The sequence below is a fragment of the Cricetulus griseus genome, chromosome 5 (assembly GCF_003668045.3).
Source record: "Cricetulus griseus strain 17A/GY chromosome 5, alternate assembly CriGri-PICRH-1.0, whole genome shotgun sequence".
In the NCBI taxonomy this organism is placed as follows: Eukaryota; Metazoa; Chordata; class Mammalia; order Rodentia; family Cricetidae; genus Cricetulus; species Cricetulus griseus.
The window spans coordinates 11,122,110-11,140,073 of NC_048598.1; the positions used below are offsets into that span (position 1 = coordinate 11,122,110).

The 17,964-nt window shown below is 46.0% G+C and overlaps 1 protein-coding gene across 3 annotated transcripts in view; it reads left to right on the forward strand.

Annotated features, from left to right (window-relative positions):
- Positions 1-623: 623 nt before the first annotated feature.
- Mia3 (MIA SH3 domain ER export factor 3) overlaps positions 624-17,964 on the forward strand; it is a 38,824-nt gene continuing 21,483 nt past the window's right edge. For all 3 annotated transcript variants that reach the window (XM_027418770.2, XM_027418767.2, XM_027418768.2), the window contains exons 1-6: positions 624-790; positions 4,469-4,602; positions 7,284-7,370; positions 9,925-12,637; positions 14,382-14,726; positions 17,104-17,252. In XM_027418770.2, coding sequence (XP_027274571.1) covers positions 658-790; positions 4,469-4,602; positions 7,284-7,370; positions 9,925-12,637; positions 14,382-14,726; positions 17,104-17,252 — 3,561 coding nt within the window. In that variant the 5' untranslated portion in view covers positions 624-657. The remainder of the gene's footprint in view (positions 791-4,468; positions 4,603-7,283; positions 7,371-9,924; positions 12,638-14,381; positions 14,727-17,103; positions 17,253-17,964) is intronic.

Genomic DNA, 17,964 nt, shown 5'->3' on the forward strand with positions numbered 1-17,964 from the left:
AGAACACGTGTTAGACTGAATGACTTCTTCTTTGTGGACAGAGACAGGGATCTCCGAACCTTGGGCCGAAGACCACTGCCCACTAACCCTGTCCTTAAAGAATGCCACTTTCTAATTCACCGTCCCATCCACTATTCCATTAAAATGAGAGAGTGATGGGGCCGCAAACAATGCCATGGAGCCTGAGGCGCGTGTGTGCCAGGATCAGTCGCTCGCTCACTGTGGCCTGTCCTGTGTGGGACTTGGCCGTTCGAGCCGAGAACGGTAGCTGGAGGGAGTGGAGAAGAGGGATGGCTGTTTGGCGTGGACCAGAAATTGGAAGCTGAAGGAGGGAGGAGGGAGAACCTGTAGGGATGGCGCAGAGATGCGGACTGACGAACCCGGTGACGCGGAGGGTCGTTTGTGAGGGCGCGGGAACCGAAGCCGGCGATTGGCTGACGGGAGGGTCCTAGTGACGGTTGTCATGGCAGCGGTTCGGGAGGGACGCCGCGGCATCCTCCCAGTCACTCAGCATCCGGCGCTGAGACCCCGCTGACGTGTCGCTCGCAGCCTCCCGCCGCCCGCCTCCCGGGCGCCTCCCCCGGCTCCGCCCGCCCCTGCCCCCCCCGGCACCGCCGCCCGGGCCTCCGCGTCACCCGCGCCCGCGGTGGCCACAACATGGCTGCGGCGCCGGCGCTGCTGCTCTGGCTGCTCCTGCTCGGGCCGCACTGGTGGGACTCGGGCCAGCCGGACCCCAGCGCCGGCCGGCGCTTCTCGGACCTCAAAGTGTGCGCAGACGAGGAGTGCAGCAGTGAGTGTGGGGCGCGGGGAGGGCGCCGGGCCCCCGGGTGGCCGCGCGGGTGGCGCTCCCACGGCTCGCACCCGGCCTAGGGGGTCCCAGGCCCGCGGAGCCCACGCCGGCAGAGCGTGCCCGGAGATCGCCCTGGGGCCCCTGCCGTGGGGGCCGCGCCTGCCACTTGTTGCCAGGGTTTGCTCTCTGCTGCTCTGACCTGGTTTGGGGGGCGCCGCAGACCCAGCCGGGTTTCCAGGAGTCAACTCCCCGCTTCCCGGTCCCCGATCTCCGCCCGGGCTCCCGGAGCGATGGGGTGGAGGCGCCCCCGCATCCTGATCGCCCGGTGGTGCAGCCAGCAGCGTCCCTACGCCGGCCCGGGTAGGGGTTGGGGGTCCTGGGTCCGTGAAAGACCGAGACCCACTCGCTTAGGGATCTGGGGGCGCAATCCCAGTGACTGATTGACAGCGGGGTTTCTCCAGAAGGCGCCCCGGTGTTGCCTCTTCCACCTCCCGGCTGCACTGGGACTAGCTCGCATCACCTTTGGAACCGGAGGAACTGGAGTTTTGGTTTGGGATAAGCCCCGAGGCCAGGAACGTAGTATGTTCCGAGGTCTCCCGTTTTCTGCCTCAGTCCTGTCTCTTGCGTAGAAGCTTTTTTGCCAGCTTCCAAGTAGGACTGCAGGAAGGTCAAAATCTTTCGCTCTTAAAACAGGACAAGGAGCGCACCTGTCACCACCTGAGAACCGCAGCCTTCTCCTCTATGCGCAGTCTCGCCCTGGTCCTAGGTTGGAGGTGGGCCATGGAGAAGGTTAGGATTAGAATATAGCTTTAATGGTGATAATAATTTCCCCAGAGGTCTCAGGAGTCAGTCCAGCCTTTTCCTTAGTCCCCTATGCTGCTGGGACCCATTCCTGCCCAGAATAATTCATTAGATTTCAGGTTGGTCTCCAGCTACTGTGTAAGTCACTGTCAATGTCCTTCATAAACCACAAGCAGCACATATAGAAAATTATTCCTCCTAAAAGTCCAAGATGACTGCATGTTAGTCATTTATATTTCACTTGACTTTATGAAGAAAACAAATTGCATAATTCCATTAAAGTATTTGCACCAATACCATTAAAGGAAAGGAAAGGGGTACCTGTAATTTATAACACCTAGATTCTAGGTCCTAGAGGTAGCCCAGGGCCAGTGTAAATAAACACTGTAAACAAAGGTGGAACCACCATTGTGAATTTTCCCTTACATTTTCCTGTTGGCTGTTGGCAAATGGCTGTTGCCATTTTGCTGTTGAATATTGCCCAATGTTTTCTGTTCTTTGCCATCAAACACTGTCCCACCCGAGTTCCTCAAAACTCAAGAGGACAGTATCACAGGTGCTGCTTCAGCACTGAGACTTGTCGTTGGAAGAGTTCTGGGCTCTACTATAACTTGAGAAGTGGCCCGTGTCCAGACAAATGTAACCAAACACAATAGGCAACGATAGAAGCAGAGCCCAGGTCTGTGTTGCCTGGTCAGAAGTGCTTAGTGGTGAGAGGTGTCACGAAAGATGTCACACAGTGTACATGTCATTCATAGATAATAAGCAATACATAAAGACATAGGCTGTCCTGGATATATTATTATACTTTCCCAAGAATCTAAGGAGGGAACCAGAAACAGGGCTGTTGTGATTTGAGTACAATTCCTAGCCTCAAGTTCCTTCTGTCTGACTTTTTGCTCAGACCCATCTGAAATAAGATGCTGATATATCTGAAAATAATCTTAATTCAGCTTTAAAAACCAAAACCAAGTTACACCCTCCAAATCTGTATGCTTGTCCCTGGAATATGTATTTTTAAAACATGTTTGTGTACTATTGCTCATTGGCTTTTGGACAAAGAACAATTTCCATCACTTCTATGTCTCTGCCCTTTAATGCACAGCTAATATCATTTGGCAAAATTCTGCTTCTGGGCTGGAGAGGTGGCTCAGGGGTTGAGAACACTGGCAGCTCTTCCAGAGGACCTGGGTTCAATTCCCAGCACCCACATAGCAGCTCACAACTGTCTGTAACTCCAGTTCCAGGGGATCTGACACCCTTACACAGACATATATGCAGGCAAAACACCAATGCACATAAAAATAAATCTTAAAAAAATACTGCTTCACCCAATACTGGTTGGTGGTGTATGACTTTAATCCCAGCACTCTGGAGGCAAAGGCAGGCAGATCTCTGTGAGTTCAAGGCCAGCTTGGTCTACAAAGCTAGAGAGAAACCCTGTCTTGAAAAACCAAAAGTCAAACAAACAAACAAATACTGCTTCTAGTGGTGTGGCCAAAGGTCTGTATTTATATTTATTTACTTGAGACAAGATCTCACTATGTAGCCCTGGCTGGCCTGGAACTCTCAGGCTCTTGCCTGCCTTTTCCTCTTCAGTGCTGGGATTGAAGGCATCTGCCACCATGTCTGGCCATAGTTCTGCATTTTAAGTGACAAAATAACTTCTGACCTAGTCTCATAGTTTTATTTGGAACCTGACATGAAATACCCATCTTGGATTTTTATTTCTAGTAAAAATGATTTGAGCTTTGCTAATTTGTGTGTGTATGGGGGGTTGTTTTGTTTTGTTTGTTTGTTTTTGTGTAATACTGGGGGACTGAACCCAGGACCATGCAAGCATTCTACTGTTGAGTCACATCTTCTGTCATCTTCATACTAAGTTACCTAGGCTGGCATTGAACTCCCTCTGTACTGCAATCAGGCCTTGAGGTTATGATCCTTCTACCTGAGCCTCCTGAATACTGGAATTACAGGTCTACACCAGACCTTCTTAATGCTGACACATCAACGTTATTTGCTTAGAAAACATTGCCTTGTGATTGATTGGCTTCCTAATAGTGTGTGATAACATGCCTTCCTTTGTTAATTCATCCAGATACCATGCAGAGACAATTTAGCCACAAATAAAATTGACAGTGTTTACTGCTGCACAGGGGCAGTTGCAGCCTTTTACAGGTAGTGCCTGTTAGTGGTTGGTTCAGGTTAATTGACCCCTTGGGGGTTCCTAGGAGTTCTTTCTGGCTCTGTGGTATCCCCACAGTTAGCTATGTTTAAACCAGTCAGCACCTGCACCTGCATGGACACATCCACAAAATGAAGCCTTCATGGTTATAAAACAGCAGAAGTTGGTGGGGGGTGCTAGAAGATTCCAGAGGGAAACAAAGGGTTGACCTGAGAGCAGCCATCTGTGGTGGCCGACCCGTTGTTTTTGACTTCTCAGACAGCCAGAGAGGAAAGTACAAACTCCCTCATCTGATTATAGCGGATGATGTGACTTACAGCAACCAGGCTCTAGGGCTTTAGATACTCGGAGCATGTGAATTGAAATCAACTCCCGAAGAGTGCAGGGCGTGTTTGATTATTGTTGCAACCAGATTCTTATATTTCCTGAAAATCTCTAAGAACTGGTAATGCTTGCTTCACATGCACAAAACCCTGGCTTTGATCTCTGGCATGTGCCAGCAATCTCAGCTCTGGAGAGGTCAAGTAGGAGGATCAGGAGTTCTGGCCATCCTTGGCTACCAAAAAAGTTTAAGGCCAGCTTGGGATACATGCAACCCTGTCTTAAAAAAAAAAAAAAAAAAAGTGGGGGAGGCTGTGAGAAGTCAAATCCTAATGCTGCCTTGTTTTGTTCTTTTCCATCTCTGAATACAGTGTTAATGCTCCATGGTGAAGCTCTTGCAGACTTCACAGGCCCTGACTGTCGTTTTGTGAATTTTAAAAAAGGCGACCATGTGTATGTTTACTACAAACTTGCAGGGGCATTCCCTGAAGTTTGGGCTGGAAGTGTAAGTAAAACCATGAAAAACTTTTATTTCCTTATTTTTGTTGATTTTATAGCACTGCAGATTTAAATGCTATTGATGGTGACTTCCTTGACTGTAAACAGAAGATAGCCCTATGGTTTTATCAGGCCTTGGGGCTGGCACACAGTAGGGGTGAGACAGCCCTGTGGTTCTAGCAGGCCTCAGGGCTGGCACACAGTAGGGGTGAGACAGCCCTGTGGTTCTAGCAGGCCTCAGGGCTGGCACACAGTAGGGGCAAGACAGAGGTTTCTGAAACAGAACTGAACTGGTTCTGGCTATCGCCCCATAGCTATTGAGGAAGCTGCTCATATAATACAAGTCAAAATGGCAAAGACCTGTAAATCTTAAAAGTTCATTGCCTTAAGAAAGAAGTATTTGTGGTCATTAGACTCAGTCTTATAAGCTATATGCAAGATAGCATTTATGGTGTGCAGGCTTAAAGTTTGTGTGACTTTTCTCTGTTAAAAAAAAATGCCAAAAAAGCTGAAGTTAGGGCTAGGGTGATAGCCAGGACCTGAGTTTGGTCCCCAGAACCTACTTTAAAAAGCCAAGCTTCATGGGTGAGCTTTTAACACTGAGTCCAGGAGGTGCTAGACGGGTGGGTCTCTAAGACTCATACACTGACCAGCCTTACGTACTTGAAGAGTGAAAAACACAAGGTGAGACGTGAGTGAGGCAGAGGCAGGCAAACCTCTGTGATTTTAAGGCCAGCCTCATCTAGATAGCCTGTTCTGGGCCAGCCTGGTCTACAAGTGAAACCTTATCTCAAAACACACACACAAAACAAACAAACAAACAAAAAACCCACAAGGAAGACAGCACTTGAGGAATGACAGTAAGGTTGTCCTCTGACTGCCCCATATACATCCGTATGCCCACACACATACTCAACTGCACACACACACACACACACACACACAGCTCTTACTCTGTTTTTGTTTTTCCTTAATGGCAGGGCCATTAAGCTGTATCCCAGCTGGCCTTAAGCTTCTGATCCTCCTGCCTCTTGCCTCCCCAGTGCTGAGATTACTGGTGTGCCCCATTTGTGTAACGTTTCAGATCAAACCAAGACTTTCTACACCATCAGCAAGCATTCTGCAGCCCCAGCCTTCGCTTTGCCCCCCGAAGAAATCCTGCTTTAGCATCCAGCCTGGTGATCTTTGCTGGTAGATATGTGCCTGGGTGGGACGCTGTTTGCCCTGCTCCTGTCACAGTCGTTTTACTGCTGTGCTTGTCAGCCAGCTGGTGTCTCAGCTCACTATCAAGTCAGAAGCCAGGTGTCTTATCTACCTTCATTTTGAGTGTTTCCTAACAGGGCACTATAGCACTGAATTACATTTACTCTCTTAGTAGCTCAAGCACAATTGGCCTTCCTGAGGCAGACTCTGTGCTCCCCACCCCCAAATCAAATCAGCAGTACTTTGGCAGGGATGCTTCACAGAAGCAAACTGAGACATAAGAATTCCTTCTGTGAGGGCCTGTGATTCTGCGAGCCTGTGGGGAGGGACTGTAGCACCCGAGGCTGACAGATGGAGAAGGAACTTCCCGTTTCTTTTTCACACACCTCTGGATTCCTCCACTTTTCTACCTCAACCTCTATAGCCTTTATTCCTACAGAAGGGCAACATGTATTTCTGCTCAGTCTTCCCTCTCATTTCATGAACCTCACCATGTGTGGAACTAACAAGTCTCCCTGGTTTTCAGATGACTTGTTTTAATATCTTAATTCTCATCCCACGGTCTTTCTTGGTTTCCTAGAGTTTCAGGGTTTATCTGCCAGTCTTGTAGCTTTCCATGGCCGAGGTCTTATCTAATCTTCGGGGTTTTATTCTATTACTAACATGGGCTCCAGATGGTTCCCAGATAAACCAAGAACACTGCTGAATGGTGATATTTTAGAACTAGTGATAAGGCGGCCTTTCTTCTTCTTGTGCCTCTGACTTGCCTATCCGTCCATCTATCAGTCTACTTTATTGGTTGGGAATAGGTCCTTGCTGCCTTTTACACTGTGGCAGGGAAGGACAGTTTCTCAAATGAAACTTTTATTACACTGCACATTTTACATGTCTTCAACTGTGCATGCTGGGAAAAACCAGTTATTTTCTGTAGATTTATTTTACATGTAACTGAAGGCTGAGAGGTAGGTAAGTATGTATTACATCATAATTTTATTTAATCCCCCAAATACTTCTAAATGCTGTTTTTGGAAAAGCTACCATAGCATATGGTATCAATTGATATTATTTGTTGTAGCAGCAACATTTCAGAAGTCTTGTTTGCTTCTGCTTATTTCCATGGTTCATGAGCAACGCTGTCAAGTGCTCATGTAAATTTTTGCCAGAGATCACTTGGAAGTGTGTTTCTAGTTGGCTTTGGTTTGCCAAGTCTGAGCCGTACAGCTTGCAGGCAGCTTCTCTTACACAGATCTCTAGTTACTTCCAACTGTAAGGCTATGTGCTGATATGTGCCTTAGAGAACTGTTGCTTTAACAACACTAATTTCCATTGGCACAGTCATCGAAGTGTCATTGTTAGCAGCAAACATCTATTTCTCTTGGCCTATCTTGTTTATGTATTTCCTGTCACTGCTAAAACCCTCCTTTGATTTCTTGTAAGAAATTAATTACTATTTGTCTCTCTTCCCCCCCTTTTTTTTTCACATAGGTTGGACGAATCTTTGGATACTTTCCAAAAGATTTGATCAAGATACTTCACAAATATACGGAAGAAGAGCTATACATTCCAGCAGATGTAAGTTGTTCTCTCTTACAAATAGGCTTGTAAGTTCAGCTGTAATCAATTTGGTGGTACTGGTAGTGCCAGTTAAAGACAGTTTTAGGCAAGGCATTGCATTTTCCCTTACAGCTCTTATAAAGTGTAATTAACTCTTTGAAAGTTGGTGAATATGTTTTGGACAGGAGAAAACAACCCAATATTTGTGTATCATATTTTAATTTGGAATCAGACTAACTGAAAAAGAACATTTGAAAAGCATTTGTAGGAGACTATGTAATCTGATAATAGTTTAATATACTGAAAAGTCTCTTATAGGAGGCTGTAGACTGATATACAGGGCTTTTGTCTGGGTTTTTGCATGTGGAAAAATGTAATACATTAGCGAAGTGTGATGATACTTATAACCCTAGTATTTGGGAGGTGGAGCCAGCAGGATCAGTTCAAGGCCAGCCTGAACTATTCAAGGCCTTGTCTCAAAAGAACAAAAAAGAAGAAAAAAATCCTTGCACTTAGTTATCAAAGAGGTAAATAATTTTATTTTACAAGCAAAAAGAGGTGTCCCAATTTGAAAATTACTCATTGGGTACTAAACATTTTAAATAGATAGAAATCAAGGTCAGCTAATCAAACTCTAAGCTGTGTACAGACCTGTTCATACACTTATGTAACACTTATGCCACAGACTGGGAAAATGGATGCTCAGGGCTTTATGTGAGTCCCGTTTCCCGTCTGCAGAGCACAAAGCCGCTGGTGTAGGATAATTCAGGGATGGGGTGAGAAAGTGGTCAGTGCCACAGAGCTGTCACTCTTCTTTACAGTCCTTGATGCTCTCGAGGTACTCACATTATAATCCCACTGGGCTTCTCTGTTGACAAGGGCTGTGCAGGATGGGAGATGTTCATCCGCCCTGAGATGTCACCTGTTTTAGATTCTGTCTTCTTGTTATACTTCCCATGACACCCTTCTCTTGACATGAAGAAAATGGCTCAGAATCATGTGTGATGAGAAAAAGGAAGTCATTAGCCTGTTCTGCACTGGACAGGTCTCTCCAGAATATTGTGAAAGTTTGGTTAGGGGGCAACAATCATCTTAGTTGCCCTTTTACCTTTCTATACAGGGTGTGATTTCTTTGGTGCCAAATTACTTACTTGTGGGAAAAAGAAAGAATGAAAATTTATGAATAGTCTTAAAGCAGATATCAATCACTGCAGAGAACTCTAACATACAGAACTGAACCTTGTTTTCAAGTTGTTCCAGTAATAATGAAAGTGGAGATTCCCTGTGACACCATTCTTCATCCCTCTAAAGCACTGGTTCTCAACCTTCCTAATGCTGTGACCCTTTAATACAGTTCCTCATGCTGTGGTGACCCCCAACTATAAAATTATTTTCATTACTACTTCATAACTGTAATTTTGATACTGTTATGAATTGTAAATATCTGTGTTTTCTGATGGTCTTAGGTACTGCTTTGAATTTTCACTCTCTATGCACCTGGCAGTAAGATGCTTTTCAAGTTCATAAGTATTTCCAAATCCAAGGAAAATATGTTCCAAAAATCCATGTAGACTTAGAACATGACAGCCAGGGAATTCTGCCTGCCTCTAGCTGTCTAGGCACAGACATATAGCATGGAGGACGTGGGATAAAGAGCACCATGGTCCTGTGGCTCCTCAGACAGCATCCTGGTCATCAGGCACAGATATTACAAATGGGAGTCTCAATACAGGGCTCCCTGTTCCTCCTCCCCCTGTTGTTATGTTAGTTACTTTTCTCAGTGCTGTGGGGAAATACTTGGCAAATGCAGCTTCAAGAAAGAAGCGCTTATTTTGGCTCACAGTTTGAGGGTGGAGTTCATCGAGGCAGGAGCTCGAGGTAGCTGCTCATCTTGTATCTGTGCTTCAGAAGCTGGAGAGATGAACCCTGATGTTAAGGTTGCTTTCTCCTTCTTGTATCATCCAGGACCTCAGCCCAGGAAATGGTGCTGTCCATATGTAAGGTGGGCTTTCCCTGGACAGTTAACCTGGTCTGGAAACAAGTCTTAGCAGCTGTACCCAGAGGCCTGTCTCCTAGGCAATTATAAATGCTGTCAAGTTGACAATACAACTCCTCACCGAATGTTCAGAACAAACTGAGAAACGCAGTAGTCACGCAGAGGCAGAATAACATGTTTCCATTTGTTTACTCACTATGCTTTTTAGAGAATATGACACAGTTTTTGAAAAATGCAGAAATAATTGCAGTGTAGAATAAGACAGATTTACCTAACCAGAGCTGGCCAACTGGGAGCCTCCAACTGTCCCCATAAAACTGACAGCATGGGGGAACAGATTATTTTCCAAACAGAGACCAGGAATGGAGCCAAGCAAACTCACTAGCTACGTGAGTCAGTCTTCTCCCGAGGAGGGGAGAACGAAAATGGGCTCTTGTCTGACATCCCCATACTGGCCCAACACTAACTCAGAGTCCTCCAGAGCAGGCACAAACTTGGGAGTTATCTTTGTCACTTGCATAAGGATGCTTTTGAGACACTTGATTGTTGAGACACCAATTTTTTTTTTCCATACAGGAGACAGATTTTGTCTGTTCTGAAGGAGGAAGAGATGATTTTAATAATTATAATGTAGAAGAACTTTTAGGTTCTTTGGAATTTGAGGACTCCACAGCTGAGGAGTCTGAGAAAGCTGAAGAGGTTTCTCAGCATGGAGTGAAGTCTCCTGAAGGGACTCAAGAGACTGAACTTGACCCTGCACCTGAGCCTGAGCCTGAGCCTGAGCCTGAGCCAGCCAAAGTGGACTCAGGGGAACTAGAAGGAGTGTTCTCAGAGAACACTGAGGAACTGCAGGAACAGTCCTCGGCTCAGGAGAGCCACCCTCATACCAATAGTGCAGCAGATAATGCTCAGGGAGTGCAGTCTTCACTGGACAATTTTGAAGAAATGCTGCACGATAAATTAAAAGTGCCAGGAAGTGAAAACAGAACCAGCAATAGTTCTCCCGTCTCAGTGGAGCAGGAGAAGATAGATGCTTACAAAGTCCTGAAAACAGAAATGACTCTTGACTTGAAAACCAAGTTTGGTTCAACCGCTGATGCACTAGTGTCTGACGATGAGGCCACCAGACTGGTCACGTCATTAGAAGACGATCTTGATGAAGAGCCAGATGCTGAGTATTACTCAGTGGAAAATGAAGAAGAGGAGAATGCAGACAGCTTTGATGAGCTACCATTACTATCCTTTACCGATGAAGAAGAGAATGTTCCCAGGAAGCCTAGGATGGAGAAATACTCAACAGATGAGAATCTGAACTTGAGTGAAGATGATAAAGTTGAACCTCCTCTGCCTCCTGGCACCCAAAATGACAATAAAGATATATTGACAACCTGGGGGGATACTTTCTTCTCTATTGTCACAGGAGGTGAAGGAGAAACAGGTGTGGTGGATTTAGAGAGTTCTAACACAGAGGAAGACAAGAAGGAGGATGTGTTGGTTTCAGCTAGTCATCAAAGGAAGCCACAGTCAACAGCTGCCCATATGGACCCTGAGGATAAAGAAGACCATCTTTTTGTAGAAGACTCCAAAAGAAATGGTGAAAAGGACTCGAAAACAGACCCACAACTTGTCATAACAGGAGAAGAGAAGGCGATCCAGGAATCCAGGAGAGGCCTGGCACACCAGGAGTCCAAAACAGAAACATCAAGTGCTTATCCACCTCAGAACAGCAAGCTTAACCCTCTGCCAGCTGCTGAAAAGGCCAAGGAATTTACATTAAAAGCAGTCTTTGAAAGAAAAGAAAATGGCCTAAAAGAACCAGTTATCCATATCTCAAAGGAGACAGTCCATGAAGACAAGAACAGAGACAGCATAGAGAGTGAATTGGTACACAGAGCTCTGGGGAGTCCAGTGACAGAAAGTAACAGCAAACAGGAATCCTTGGGTGCTGTGGCACTCTTAGGAGACCATCAGCCTGATGCATCCAAGGACAGGATGGAAGTCCCAGGCGCTTCCGTCAGTGGGCCAGAAGTGGGCCAATGGGAGGGATTTCAGAATCAACCTACATTCTCCTCTCCAGAGGAAACTGGTCTTCCAGGAGAACTGGAAACGAAAGTTCCTCCTCTGCGAAGAAATCTTTCTTGGCAGCACCAAGAGAGAGATGTACCTGTTGCAGAGGGCAGGGAAGACCCTGCAGATGTGAAACCACCTCACCCCCAGGCCATACAAGGGACACAGGAGGCTGATAGCCCGGAAGTGCCCAGTGTCCATACCCAAAGGCCAGAAGCAGAGGAGGACGAGTTCCCCCTTGAGGAGTTACTGGAGGATGAAAATGCCGTGAGCGCACAGCAGTCTAAAGAAAACCACCCCAGGGCTCACGACAGCTCAGATATGAATTCTCAGGGTTTTGAAAAAGTAATTTTGGGGACCCTTAATCTTGATACTGAAGAAAACAAACAAGCAACTAATATGATTTTGGAGATTGGGAAAAAGAGCAAAACCACATCAGAAGAGGCAGATGGTATGGGCAAGGAGTCAGGCAGTGTGCTGGTGGACAAAGAAGGCAGTCATCTGGCAGGTGTGAGCGCTCAGGGGCTGTCTGAAGTTGATGGCCTTCCTGACAAGACAGCAGCTCACACCCCAGGCTTCGGGGAAGTTGTTCAGAGTAAAGATCCTAACGACCTACAAAAAGACAAACCTGAGGCACTAGTCAACACCTTGGGACTTGAGATTCCTGGGGGAGAAGAAATCTCAGAATGGGAACTTGAGGATCCAGAGGAGCTTGGAGGCTCAGAAAGCCAGGGGCCTGATGCCCAAAACCTTGGGGATGACCTACCCCAACAAGCTACACCTGAGATTCCCGACATAGTGCTCAAGAGCGTGAGGGAAGACTTGCCCATCATCAACAGCTTCTTTAGGGACCAGAAGTCCCTGTATCGCTTCCTAAAGTACTTCGATGTCCATGAGCTAGAGGGCATGCTGCAAGATATGTCAATAAGGCTGAAATCGGCACATCGGGACAGCCTGCCTTACAATGTGGAAAAAGTCCTAGATAAAGTCTTCCGTGCCTCTGAGTCACGAATTCTAAGTGCGGCAGAGAATATGCTTGATACTCGGGAGAACAAAAATAGAGATCTGGGGACACAAGAGAACAGCGTGTTAGAAGAAGCTGCAGTGTTGGATGACGTACAAGATCTGATCTATTTTGTCAGGTACCAATACTCTGGAGTGGAGACTGCCCCACTGGCCACACCTCCACCTCAGGAGGAAGTCTGGTCTGGACCAGTAGAAGGTAAAGTACCTGCCTATGACCTTGTGGAGTTAGGCTGGGAAAGCAGGAGCAGGGTGGTCAGGAGGGGATGTGTGTTTGGGGTGGGGTCACACTAAAGTGCTTCATTTCCCGTGTGAAACTCTAGTCACACTCCCCATGTGTCTAAAGGAGAGGGTCCTGTGTGTGAAACTCTAGTCACACTCCCCATGTGTCTAAAGGAGAGGGTCCTGTGTGTGAAACTCTAGTCACACTCCCCATGTGTCTAAAGGAGAGGGTCCTGTGTGTGAAACTCTAGTCACACTCCCCATGTGTCTAAAAGAGAGGCTCTAGACCTATAGGGTCTCGTCCTCCCTTCCAGCTCCCTTTTAGGCTTAACATGAACACAGATTGCCCCTTATCCACAATACTGCTTTTTTTTTTTTCCTTCCATGGGACAGCTGAAATTGGTTTTCATTTTCAAAAGGAAACTTTATAAAAAAAATCTTAAAAGAAAGAAATAACCAAGAAAATAATTCACAAAGTAAAACTCTTAACAAAGTACAGCTTTCAAGTAAGGCAAGGGGCTTAATAAACACAATTTCTTCATTTACAGGGACGCATGTCCAGCATTGTACTACTTTCATAACATTTCAGACTTACAGTGTACTTCAAGCATGTCCCTTCTCTATGACACCATGCTACCCCCCTCTTTCCTCACCCCTCCCTCTCCAGTTAGCCTTCTTTGTTCCTCTAGACAGGTAAGTCTCAAACAGAAGTGCGTATTTGCTGAACTGACCCCAGGACACCCTGCCTGCTGTAAGCTCCTGACCCCTAGTTGCACCTTATGTTCTGGGTACCATGTTTTGCAAATAGAAGTAGCCACTGCAGGTGAATGGTGGCGGGCACAGAGTTACAGGAACATCTATCTGTCTTCTGGAGGTACTAATTTTCCTGAGAATTGGAAGGAGTAAGCTTTTTTTTTTTTTGTTTTTAAATCAAAGCTTTTGGTTAAGAATGGAAAATTCAGGTTGGAGAGATGACTCAGCAGTTAAGAGCACAGGCTGCTCTGGCAGAGCACCTGAATTCCTGTCCCCAATGACAGCTCACAATCATTATACTTCTGTTCCAGGGGAATCTGATGCCCTCCTGTGGCCGCTGTGGGCACTGCATGTACATGGTGTACTCACAAACACACAGAGACAAAACACCCATACACACAAAATAGGATGATTCTTTTTCTTAAAAAAAAAAGATTAAAAACTCAAATTAAGTTTTTGGTATAAAATATGAGGCTGCAAAGATGTGTTCAGGCTCATAGGGAAGGAGATGGGCCCACTCCTTGTTGCTTGGGAGTAGTTTGACCGAATTTGGTTAGCTGCCCACGTGCAGAATGCCCTTCTCTACATGAGCTCTGTGAGCCCTGCTGCCTGGCTGTGAGCCCAGCTGCCTGGGTGTGAAGGAGGTTATGTTCTGTATGTGGTTCCTGGGTTCTGTGCTCGACTGGAATTCATTTCTGAGTGACTGTGGGGGCACATGCTGGCTTGCCATGGCAAGTCAATGGAGTCTTTTCCATGAATGCATTTATGGAACACTGTGGAGTAAAGGCTTCTGCTTTGTAAATCTGTACTTCAGTCATTGTTAATCTAGAGGGAAGAAGTTAAAACTCTTGTTTCCTTCTCCACTGTGCACACGCCATCTAGGATATTGGGCTGTGTGGTGAGGGAGTGCTGGTCAGTTGAGTAAACCAAAATGGACCTTTGATCAAACTCTCTGTGTTCCTCCCCAGAGCTGCAGCCACCCATGAAGGACAGCTTACCACAAGAAAACACAGAAGATCTTAGTGTTCGGCTTCCGGAGCAACCTGGTTCCTTGGATCAACCTGCAACCAGGGTGCAACTTACAGAGGAGCCTGGCCTCTCAGAGCAGCCTGTGACCAGTGTACAACTTACAGAGGAGCCTGGCCTCTCAGAGCAGCCTGCAACCAGTGTGCAACTTACAGAAGAGCCTGGTTTCTTGGATCAACCTGTGACCAGTATGCAGCTTCCGGAAGAGCTTGGTCAACCCGTGACTGAGCACATGAGTGCCTCATGGGTGTCACAGAAGTCAAATACTGAAAAAGACATAGATCCAGGTAAAGTTTATTGTCTACAAAGTAGACATGTATTGTGAAGAAGGCCTGCTAAGACTATTCATTTGCAGAGGCAGGAAAGAGAACAACCCAGGTGTGTATAAGATTTAAAAATCTCCCCTCAAGTAACAGAAAAGCAGTTCAGATGCATGGAGTTCACAAAACTGGAAGGAAGCCAGGGGCCGTCATTAATTTGCAAACCCAGCCACTATAAATCATCTTAGTGTGAACCTGAGCTCTTGTCCCTCAACCACATGCTCTAAGGCAGAGCTTTCTGTTAGACAGCAGCACAGGAAGTGCTGGTCTGGGACAGCAGTCCATTTGAAATAAGCCCCCAGGAAAGCCGATAGGCACCAGGTAACAGTCCAAACTCCTGGGCTTGGTTCTCCCTCCACACTCCCTTCCGAATGGCTACAGTAAGTAATTCAGTTGCTGTTTTGAGTTGCTGCCTCCAGAGAGCAAATACAGCTTTTTAAGATGCTGTGAAGGAGTCCAGGTGGCTTTTTAGAGTAGGCTTTTAGGAAACAGTGCAGGAATGACAGTCCAGAGGAGACTGACATCTGCAATTGTAAATACTTGATTTACAGCACACAGGAAATATGGGTGGGAGATAAAGTGTTTTGTTTTGCTTTTTAACATCCTCAATAATGGTTTCGATGGTTTCCTAATTGTTGTATTGCTCACTCTCATTTCATTAGTAGCTCTCATTGTGCTACCTGCCACCCAATACAGTACCATGAGGATGTCATTACTGACTTTCTTTGGGTGGGGGGGGTGTTGTTTTTTTCACAGCCCTGAGGACCATACTCAGGGCCTCCTGCGTGTTAGGATAGTGTGTGACCACTGACTGCCAGCTCCAGCAGTATTTTGGGTGTGCATGGGAGAGTGTATGTATGTGAAGCACAGCTTTAGTGTTAGTCTGTGGAAATGAAGGGTTTCATGTCACTAGGGTAGCTCTCCAGCTCATACACAAAATGCAGGAAACATCACAGCAGGGAGAAGTCTAGCTGGGCCAAGAGTGAATGATGCAACAGGGGACTCTCCTGTTCCAGAGCACATCATGGTCATGTGTCACATTTCCAAGTTACTGTTCATTCAGAAAGGTCCTGTTTACTGAAAGAGTCAAGCACCATTGAGATGCATTGCTTTTGCTCAAAACCTTCAGAATTGGGAAAAGCTGTGCTTACAGAACTCGGAACAGAATCTTTGCTTTAGATCTTCCCACATAGTGCCAGCTGTCTTTCTAGACAAGTCCTTCCCAGTGTCAAAACGTGTACCTCAGGTGCTAGGATGCTGACCCGACTGGGAAATGTGACCATTGTCAGTACTAGGTCAATAGTGAACTGAGTTTTAGGGTTGGGAGAGACCCCTAGAAAGTCCAGTCCAACTTTCCATTAACTGCTGTTGACAAGACATGCCGAGCTCATGTAACTCAAGCTGAAACCCTGCCTGTCCCTCCCCCACCTCCTCGTGTGGAATCCTCTCGGGTATGACTGGGCTTTCCTTCTCTCACAAAGCTTCTATGCCAGTGCCCACTCCGCAAATCATTCCTGGTATTTACTACATTTCATGGAGTCGTCACCGGCCCATAATAAGTATTAAGTACCTGCTACATGCCACTATGCTAAGCCTCAGTATATTCTAGCTGCAAGCCTTTTTCTCTTTAATATTTTTATTTAGTGTGTGTATGCACCCACATGTAGAGAAAGCAACGTTCAGGAGTCAGATTTTTCCTTCAGCAAGCACTCTTACTCACTGAGCCATCTTGTTGGCTTCTGAAAGTTGTTCTTTTACAACTCTTCTCTAAAGTTTCTAATAGTGTTCTGTGAACACCAAGTCACAGATGGCTGAATGTGCTGGTCTATATGTTTTTTTTTGATGGTGCTGGTTTTTTTTTTAATTTTTTTTGTTTTGTTTTTTGCTGTTGTTGGTTAGTTTGGTTTTGGGGAGATTTGTTTGTTTGTTTTGAGACAAGATCCCTCTCTGTAGACCAGGCTGGCTTTGAACTCAGAGATCCTCCTGCCTCTGCTTCCTGAGTGCAGGGATTAAAGGCATAAAGCACTCTGCCTGGCAATTCTGTCTATAGGGAGAAATAATAAAATTTGAAGGTTTGATTGTTTTCAATTCTTCTCAATGGACAGGAGACATGATGAAGTACCCTGGATAGTGGAGATGATTTTATTTTTATAATCAAAGGTCTGATGGATCCGATTAAGATCCTGGCTTTTGAATTTCTCTGTGTAATTTTCCTTAGGAGAATCAAATATTCTATGCTCAATGATTAGTATTTAGAGGATACTCATTTAAACATTTAAACGAAGAGAAACAATTCTCATTCTAAAACATAAAAGAAAATATGGTGTCTTTTGCTTCCTTTTAGCTTTCCTTGTAACCGAAAGCTCTCCTGTTGGGATTGGTGATGATGTAGAAACGCTCCCGGAGACAAAGGCAGAGGAGCCAGCCAATGTCCCACCTCTGGAAAATGAACTTGGTCCCCTGTATTCCTTCATTCTTTATTTATGTAAGATGGTAAGTCTGAGTTCCCTCGGCTAAAAGGCTGACTACTACAGGGGTGTTCTGCAGGGAGGAGGTTTGGGTGAGGACTGACACCTGCCAAGGCTGACCTTGAACTCCTGATCCTCCAGCTAACACCTCCAAAGTGTTTATGTTGTAGCCATGGGCTACCACCTTGGCTTGATTTATAGCAGGTTTTAAGTTGACTCTGACTTCACTTGAGTGAAGAATTTAAAATGTCCTCATGATCTCTGAGCCTGGAAAGGTGGGTGAGTCCCGAGAAGAGCAGAAAGTGGATGGGTTTAATTAAGGGCTGTTAGTTTAGCACATGAGAGTTTACTGCCTGGCAAGGCTGGGCAGGTATACACCTAAAAAACATGGTTTACCTCCTGGGGACCTTTCAGTATCCCAGGGGCCTGGAGACGTCCACTTGAAAGAGAGGATTTTGTCAGGGTTGGTAGAGAAGAAAGGAGGTTAGGAGTTAGCTGAGATGTTGCAAGCAGGACCAAAGGGAATATGATGTATAGTTTCTTGTTGAATAATGGATGGGGAAGGGTAATAGGACGCCATGGGGTCTGTGGAGAGAGGAGGGACACATGACAAAGGCGGTGTGTGTGTGATGTGAGTTCTGTCAAACTGTCAGAGTTGGTACCCTTTGAAGGTTTGAAATAGGGAAGTGGCTGGTCAGATCTGTTTCCTAGAAAGAGCTATGGTGGCAAAATGTTTA